General features: G+C 31.4%; 1 protein-coding gene across 1 annotated transcript in view; it reads left to right on the top strand.

Annotated features, from left to right (window-relative positions):
* The first annotated feature begins 1315 nt into the window (after window positions 1-1315).
* The window catches only part of LOC133198263 (uncharacterized), a 30629-nt gene continuing 22258 nt past the window's right edge, over window positions 1316-9686 (top strand). Inside the window, exons 1-2 of the mRNA XM_061334382.1 lie at window positions 1316-1438; window positions 9089-9260. Coding sequence (XP_061190366.1) covers window positions 1316-1438; window positions 9089-9260 — 295 coding nt within the window. The remainder of the gene's footprint in view (window positions 1439-9088; window positions 9261-9686) is intronic.

The following is a 9686-nucleotide window of genomic DNA, read 5'->3' as shown; positions in this document are numbered from 1 at the left end:
CAAATCTCATCAATATCTTACAAACATCGTTAACTGACCCTCAGCACGTCCACTTATTTATAAATTGTCTCCAAGCCTCTTACGCACTGAAATAAATTTACGTTTACAAAAAACTTCCATATATTAATATTACAACTGAAACCGGAAATTTATAATAAACCACTATATACATTATTCGAACACTCTTACCGGCTAGAACTGCAAACACACGCTGCAATAGTCCTCCCAACAATTTATATGGCTACCCGTTAAATTCGGTGCTATATCTCACCGAAATATATTTGCCACTTGTATAATCATGAAGGGGATACAGCAAACGTGGCACAGTCTGGCTGGTCAATCTACCGGACACCAAACTAGATCTGACCACTCCGAAAAAACCGGTCCCTTTTTATACCAGTAGCAAAACAACCCCAACAGTATGGACACCCGTTATAACAACATTTAAACAATATTTACAATAGACAAAAAAAAATCAACTTCGTCACAAACGTCTTTCCTTATTTAACCATAATAAAACAAAAAAAAAAATGTGTTGAAAAATTACTCTTTTTTCCTTCTTTACATTTAATCATTTTTGGTATGTGAGTGAAGATTTTTTTTAATAATTTATATTAAAATTATAAAACTATAACCGAAAAGAATTAAATTGAAAAAAGAATATCTTCTCACTTTATAAGTAATTGTTAATCCAAACAGTCTCAATAAAAACGGCTTCAAATATCTTTTTGAAAGATATATTATAACTGTTAAAACAACTTACCATAATTTTGAAATTTAAGTGTTATTTTTCTGATTTCTTTCATCTATAAAGCAAATCGCGTACCTTGGGTCAATTTGTTATCGACATGACTCCTGAGTATAAATTTCAAAACATCGACAGTTCTAAATAAAGTACCGTCCAGTATTAAAAAAAAAATATATGTGATTTTATGTGTCTTATCAGACAATCAATACAGCATGTACAATGTTGATATTCAAACAGAACTTATGAGTCATATACGTGCATAATTATGCAATTAAAAAATAAACTGTCGATCAAACAGGATTTACCAAATTTTTTGTAACAGATGCATTATTTTGAGTGATGTCAACCTTTTTTAAAATGTGTTTATAAATTGTTATCAATCTTACAGCTGTGCACTTAACATCTGATTAACTTTTCAAAAATCTGTTTCATTTCTTGACGTATATTGATTAAGCGTTAACTAAGCTTTAAAATGTATGCAAAATAGACGACTTCATATTGTCTTTCGTTAATAATTCCGGGTTATAAGGCGTAACTTTCGCAAGGTACAATTTCAAATGTGAAGGCATGGAGCCTCGAGTAGCTATTTTTGGACTGTTGGTTGCACTTTTTCACGTTAATTATGTACAAGGACAAGTTATATCTGGAAATATTCTACAAATTCTCCAACGAACAACAGGATTTTCTAAGGTAAATTTAAAGTTGCGCGTTTTCCTTCCCGCAGAAAAATTCAGTTTTACTTGTCAAAGTTGGTATTATTTCAAACTAGGAAATGGCGCATGGCTGGGGTTTGTATACAAAACATTGCGTAAATAAGGATTAGGGGATTAAGAGAATGTTGTGCGTTCTTTACTTTGTACACAGACATTGTTAAATTTTAAAAGTGAAATTATTGCAAATAGCTGGTAAAAGATATGTAAATTCTCGAAACATTAATTAGATTGCACGATCAGTATGTACTGGTCCCAGCTAATTGAGCAGGTAACAACATTGTCTTTGTTTGTTAGGGTCATTACTTTAATCATATGTTAGAGGATCTGGGATTTATTTCTGCAAGTGATAAACCAACTTATACCCATAGCCCCTTTTCTAAGGAGGAAATTCTTCAAAATCATATGTCATTTTTAAATATTTTTAATATTCCTAACAATCAAAATGAACTTGAATTATTATACCTATACTGGATTCCGAAGCTTCATAAAATCTTTACAAATAAAAACTGAAGTTGAAAAGAAAAAGCTGCTTGAGTTCCTGATTGACAATATCGATGTAGTTTTTGGAGATCTGGTCTTCCAACAATCTGTTTGAATTCCCATGTACACCAATTGCATCCCATTATTTGCAGTTCTTTTTCTGTATTCAGAAGAAGAATTATTTCAAAACTTCTACAGGAGAAGAAGAAAACGCTTGTGTCCTTCAACTCGACATTTTGATACATCGACGACGCATTACCTAATAACATAGTTATATTCATTCATATGTCGATTCGATACATTCCAATGACTGTGAAAAAAAGACACTACAGAATCTGACACATCTGTTTCATATTTGGATACTTTACGAGAAAAAAGACGTTAATGGCAACCTCACAACAAAACATTCTGATAACGTCATCACTTCAACCTTTCTATAGTCAACTTATTTATGTAATAATATACCCTTATCACCTGCATATGGGTTTTATCTCTCAGTTGATTCGATACGCAAGAACATGCTCTATGTACGATCAGCTTTTAAAAGAAAACAAGCTAATAGAAGTACGTTTATGACCTAATAGTGTGAAATTAATTTAACTGTTCATTATTACTTAAATTGTATTTTTATCCCATATTTTTATTTTAAAATTCGGAATAGAGATCGACCTCCAAAAATAACGTTTTTCAATTGCAATCTGAACTTCATCATTTTTTTATGTCGAGTTTATTAATGCTTTGGTGGCAATGATAGTGGTTCACGTACAGACAATGATTAATATGTAGGTACAATGTGCTCATAAAACAGATAAATTAGCATAACAATCTTAATCATCAGTTTATCTTAATTTATCAAAAGCAAAGGTGTATTGCCAACTCAAAATTACCTATGAAAAGCTCAAATTATGCACAGAAACTGCAAAATAAGGTAACTAAAATGCCTATGAAGTTTAAGCTCATGCATGATGCACGTATTAGGGAGGGGGTACATGTTGGTACATAGTAAAACCGAGATTTTAAGATATATATAGAGGGTTAAAGTTTATTATGAATTACTTATGATAAAGAAGGTGATCGATTAGCAATGAACTAATTCACAAGTAACTTACTAACTTAACTATCTAGTATCAAACAACCCGATATTTTATGCATCAGTGCATCCAGTTTTCTCAAAATTTAGCTAGCAGAGCAAAAAAAAAAAAAAAAAAAAAAAAAAAAAAAAAAAAAGAAAGAAAAGAGGCATGCCATTAAGTGCAATAATAGTTGAATTATTTTAAAAGCATGCAATGCTTACATAACTCCAGCTGTGGGAGATGAGATGGGAAGAGCTTTGAATCATTAACTTTATTATCATGACAATCAATGTAAAGTTAAGGTAATTGCCATGGAAAATTAAATAACAGGGGAATAACTCCAGATGTGGGAATTTGAATGGTCAGAGTTTTGAATTAGACAGTCATATAACTAAATAAAGGAGGATGAACTCTCTTAAATGTTTTAGTGTAACACTTGAACAACTTCAAAGAGCAAGGTTTACTTAAGACCTTTTTGGTCCTGTGATTTTTTTTTTTATAAAATCAAAACTACCTAGATTTAGTTGAAAATGCTTAAATTATCACTGGGAATATTTGTGACTGTATATCTATTTAAAATGACGCAATTTTCTCCCTAATCAATACATTATGACGTCATGAATTGCTTCATTATCCCCATAACCTGAATATTTTTTTTCAAAATTTCGTCAAAAGATGTTTTTCAATTTTTCATTACAGCACAACCTCTGATATAAAATTTGCAATTATTTATGGGAGAACTGCCTCTGAATATTGTTTAAATTTTTTTTGGATCGAGGAGTGTGCTTATAATTTAATTCGTGACTGAATGTATTCAAATTCACCTTTTTCTGCAAAATTCAAAATCATTGCAATTTCACAATTAAAACAATTTTAAACAGGTTTTAAGAGCTTTCTGGCAAACCAAAAACTATACCCCAACATAAAAACACCGTACGCACCACTGTCATCAACAACAAAGTCCGTCAAGTAATACTTACCTCGATTTATTTCTAGGATCCAATATTCATCGACAAACGCATGCAGATATGGCTACCAGGTGTCTTCCGGTTGTTACTATTTTAAGATTAAAATGGCGTTAACTGGAATAGCTACGACATCGCTTCTCGTATTCAAAGCGAAAGTTAAAACCAACGCCGCCTATCGGAAAAGGGAAGATAACTCCACGCCGGTTAGCAATTGTAGGAACACTGATTTGACAAAATCTAAAAAAAAAAAAAAAGGAAGGTTGGCTTGGTAGGTTAAAAATCCAGAATGTAGCCTGTTTAGTAAATATAAACCTACTCAAGAGTTCTTGAAAAATTCTTAACGATAACCAGGAACCTTATCAATACTCTTAACGTGCATTTACTGAGATAACGTTATAAGTATAAAGCAATCAATGTTTTAAAACACCCAGGGTTAGATAAATCACAAGTATTTTTTAAAGGAAAATATATTCAACCCAGTTTCAAAGGAATGTTGCAAGCCATTTTTAAGTTACAGGTACATTACACCTGTGGTTAACTTGCTCATTATTTGTGGTTTTTACTCTTGTCCGGAAGTGCTCATGAGTAGCGTCCCTTGGTTCAGATAGACAATTCAAATGTTAAGTCATGGAATCTAAATTGGCGATTTTTGGATTGTTTATATTACTTTATCTAGTTAATTATGTGCAAGGACAAGTTATATCTGAAAATATTCTTCAAATTCTCCAACGAACAACGGGATTTTCAAAGGTAAAGTTGCACGTTTTCATTCCGGGGAAAGGTTCAGTATTGTTAGGTAAAGTTGTTTAATATATGGCGTATCGTTAAAGTTTGTAAAAAGAACTGGGTAAATGAAGATTACATTGGGCATTAGAACACTGTTGTTTGTTTTTTACTTTGTACACAGACATTGTTAAATCTTGAAAGTGAAATTAATGTAAATTAAATAGTTGATTAAAAAAGTTCAAGACACAACTATGAAGCTATTCTAGAAGTGGTGTAAATCAGATATTGATCCTCAAAAACTCGAAAGAACTTTAAGAACTTTAAAATCACCAAAGGACAATGTGTGTTTGGTGCCAAATTCGGCCCTGTGTCAGAATTAGATAATATTACTCAAAAGTCTTTGAGAGAGTGTATATTTTCATAAAATTAGGCAAAAAAAAAAAAAAAAAAAAAAAAAAAAAGTCTTGTTTCCTGCTACCCGACCAACCCTATTTGTGTGCGACTGTCCCTAATTTTTTTTTTTCTTTTAGTTTGGAAGAAAAAAAAAGGGAAAATCTGGAACTTCACTATTCTGTCACTGTATTCGGTTTCCGTATTAATAAAAAAAGCATCTTATGAAATTCTATGTTTTAAGTATATACTTTCATAAATACCACTTGAGTTGTGCATTAAAAGACATGAATTGTAATTTTAAAAGACGATATTGACCTGTGACATGTTTAATATGATCTTATATTTGCTCATATCCAAAAAATGGTCGAAAAAAAATAAAAAAAAAAAAAAGAAAATGAAATAATTTTCCTACCTACTTACCTACCCAATTTTTTCAGGCTGGTAGGAGGAAATAGGACTATTTTTTATTTTGGCTTTATCTATATATGCATGTACAAAGCTTATTTATGTTTTATATAAACGTAAAAGTAGCTCAGTTTACAATAACGTTGCGATATTTGAACGTTGCTTTATGCGAGGTCATGAACAAGAATGGAACGTCATGTTTTAAAATAAATCCAGCTTACATATCTCATTATGTACGTTTATTAAAGCCTATAACATCAAAGCTTACGATTTTATTACACTTTATACAACAATTAAAATCTAGACTTTTTGATATCATAGACAGCTGCTTCTTATTAATAAAACGGTACTCGGAAATTATAACATCTTGTGACTGGTCATGAGCAAAATTATTTCGTTAAAGACCACTCTGATTGTACACACTAGTTCTCTAAAGTTCATATTAAAAAAAAATGCTGGAGTTTCTCACCGACAACATTTATGAAGTCTTCGGAGACCAAGTTTTCAAACAAACTGTTTGAATTTGATGAGCACAAATTGTGCTCCTTTATACGATGATCTGTTTTTTTTTATATTCCTATGAAGCATAATTTATTCGAAAACTTCTACACGAGAAGAGGAAAACACTAGCTGTGGGTTTCAATTCGACATTCAGATATATCGACGTTTTATCAATAAACAATAGTTATTTTAATTTCATTCAAATGTCGACTCAATATATCCCAGTGAACTCGAAATTAATTATATAAGACACCACAGAGTGTGCCGCATCTGTTTCATATTAAGATGTTTTACTGACTATACACGATAAAGGCCAATTACCAACTAAATTGTATGACAAACGAGATGCCTTTAGCTTTTCCATCGTCCACTTTCTTTACTTATGTAGTAAAAATGAACATTATGTACGAAACAACCTCAGAAATAAATATGTTCTGGAACGCATGTCTACAAGTTATTTACAGTTATTTTTTCTGCAACGAAATAGAAGTTAGTTTGTCTGTGTTTGTGTTTTATATTACACCTCTTCATCCCACCTTACTTCTGCCATTGCTTACCACAGAAATATTCCCTACTACAGGAACAAAACAGATTATCTTTTCCTCTTCACTTGTGCTTCTGTAATAAAGCCTTATTAGAAAACCTTTGTTCATGTTCATTTAACCATTGCCTGTAAATGTATTTCAATTACTATCGTGACACTCGTACTTAGAAGCTTTGGTTTATGTATGTAACACTGCTATATTTGTACTTATAAAATCATAAATGTATTTATAGAGCTATCTATAATGGTATGTTCCTGAGAAAAAAAGGAAACATCATTCATTTATCTCTACAATTGGCCACGAATCACTGCACACACTTAATATTTTATTTGAATAAAACATGGCATAGGGAGTGACTGGTTCGCGACGATAAATACACTATCCGCGAGGTTGAATTGCTGCCGAATCTCAAGCATGCGTTTTAAAGTTGTTTAGAAATATAGATGTAAGAATTTTATCTAAATATTACATGTACTCTCTTCGTTTAAAAAACATTCAAAATGGCCACTGAGTATAAGCAGAAAGTCCTATTAATTTCATGCAGTTAAGATATATTTTAAACAACAAATCTGGTAAGACCTTTCATATGCTCAGTTTATTATTAGGTGGAAAATGCGGTGAATTCTTTTAAATTCAATTGAGTCAATAGCTGATATTTTTATTTTTAAGCAGATTTTGAGCCTCTTTGTTCTAAGTGTTTTCTTTGAAATTAATTCACTTTTACTCTACAAAAAATCGTATTTAAGACTAATAAATTTTTTATGAGTTCCGTATTCTACAAAACCCCTTGTTTTTCTTTTAAATGATCGAAAATGTTCCATGTGTCCGCTGTTGAAAACGCCGAAGCGTTCAATTGAGTGTTACAAATATATTGAAAATGAGTCGTTTCAAATTACGTGTTCTAGTTTTTCTCCTCTAATACAATGTAATGTAATTAGATCTAGATCTTTGAAAGGCTCAGATTTTAACTATTTTATAAATCCATAAATATACGACAGTGGAATTCATTTTCCATACAAAACATCTTTTTGCATTTCTATCCAGTCAGAATTGACTGGTACACGTATACTTTTTATATAATCGTAAAATAATTATGATGTTGGAAAGATAATTGTCTATTCCCAACTATTCAATTTCATGTCCAGTGTTCATATATTACAACATTATAATAGCATGGTCATTTCTATCGCCTATAATAAAAATCACACTAATATTTGAAATGAGGCAATATTAAATAGTTCGTGGAATTAGCTTTTAGAAGACAAATTTAAACAATCAGAGGATAAAAGAGAATTTTGAAGTAGAAAAAAATTATTGTTATGGACCAAAGATTAAAAATCTATCAAAAAAATGTAGTATTCGTAACAAAGAACAATCATCGATTATGGGTGATTTTTTATTATTATTATTATTTTTCATTACAAGTACCGCCGCTGAACATTCTTGTAGCTTGAGGAATTTTTCACATTCTATTTTATCATTCTCAGAAAATACGCATGAAATATTTGTTTGTTCATTCGTTGACCAATCAAGCTCCTGATCTTATTTCCGTTACTTTTTTTTCTTTTCATATAGTCTCTCCAGTTTATTTTCTTATTCCTCCATCATATTGATATTTAAGTGATGTTGTTTTTCTTTTTTCTATGCTTAATATATCTATGTATTTTTTGTTTTTACTTTTTTTTTGCCGAAGGCCCAAGTGAGCTTTTCTGATCAAAGAGTGTCCGGCGTCCGTCTGCTGTTTGTCTTCCGTCGTTTGTCCTCTGTCGTCTGTAAACTTTTCACACTTTCCACTTCTTTTTAAGAACATATGAGCCAATTTCATTCAAACATGCCACAAAGCATCTTTGGGTGAAGAGGATTTATGTTTTTTCAAGGGGAGATAATTAAGAATTCGTGAAAATTTGGTGGCATCATTTAAGAATCGTTTTCTTAAGAAGCCCTAGCCAAGAAAAGATAAAACTTATGTGAAAGCTTTATTACATACTCTAGATTCAAGTTTTTTTTTCATATCATAATCCCCGGGGGTAGGGCGGTGCCACATGTGGTGGTCGAAGTTTTACATGAGACTATACAGGATATGTCTTTAAAAATCTTCTCAAGAACAGCAAAGCCATGATAAGTCATATTATTACAAAAGTATCCTCACTTAGTGTAGATTTAATTTTGTTCGAATCATGACCCCTGGGGGTAGGACAGGGCCACAACAGTGGGTCAAAGTTTATCATAGGAATATATAGGAAATATCTTTAAAAATCTTCTTCTCAAGATCAGCTAAACCATTATTAGTCATATCGATAAAGAAGTATCCTCAGGTAGTGTAGATTAACGTTTGTTCAAAGCATGACCCCTGGTGGGTAGGGCATTTTTAATGGCGTCACAGTTAAATGTGTAAACTGAAACCTTGCAAAACACTTATAAAGGTGCAGTAGTTATAAAGGAAAATTGTATTTACCATACAGATCTTGTGTATGGTCCTATTTTTTTCTTTTGTCAATAAAATAAGTTCAATGTCAACAATTATTTTAACTTTCAGTTTGCACAGCTAGTTACTCGGGCACAACTTACGAGTTTCTATGAATCTCCGACTACTATGACCGTGTTTGCGTTTAAAGACATTGCTTATAATCAGCTGCCATACAGAGAACGAAATATAATAGACAGCTACACGGAAACAGAGCTCAAAGATTACCTCAAATTCTGTACAAGTAAGTTTTTTAAAAGGGATTATTACATAAACATATTAAGGCCAAGCATAAAAAACAATTTTGCTTGCAGTTGCCGACCTATAATTTTTAGAGTGGGTAGGTAGGTAAGATTTTTTTTTTTTAAAGAAAAAAAAACATGCAAAAAGATTCAAGTTTCCAGGTTTTTAATTGGATAACAAATAATAAGGATCTTCACAGGGTTACTTAATATAAATAAGCTCCTATTTTAAGCACCTAAATGATAAAACAAGACGAAAAATAGAAATGAAACATTAAAAAACCTGAAAACTTGAAACAAACTAAAATGAATAAATAAATTTTTAAGAAAAATCAAAAAATGACTGAAAAATGTTTTACAATGCACGTCGGGTGCATTTTAGGTGGGTTGATAGGAAACTTTAATCAGACATTTTTATATTGTAGGCT

Source organism: Saccostrea echinata, unplaced genomic scaffold, assembly GCF_033153115.1.
Source record: "Saccostrea echinata isolate AGI-Se365-2 ecotype Australia unplaced genomic scaffold, CSIRO_AGI_Sech_v1 ptg000033l, whole genome shotgun sequence".
Classification (NCBI taxonomy): domain Eukaryota; kingdom Metazoa; phylum Mollusca; class Bivalvia; order Ostreida; family Ostreidae; genus Saccostrea; species Saccostrea echinata.
This window is presented reverse-complemented; position numbering and strand designations above follow the sequence as displayed.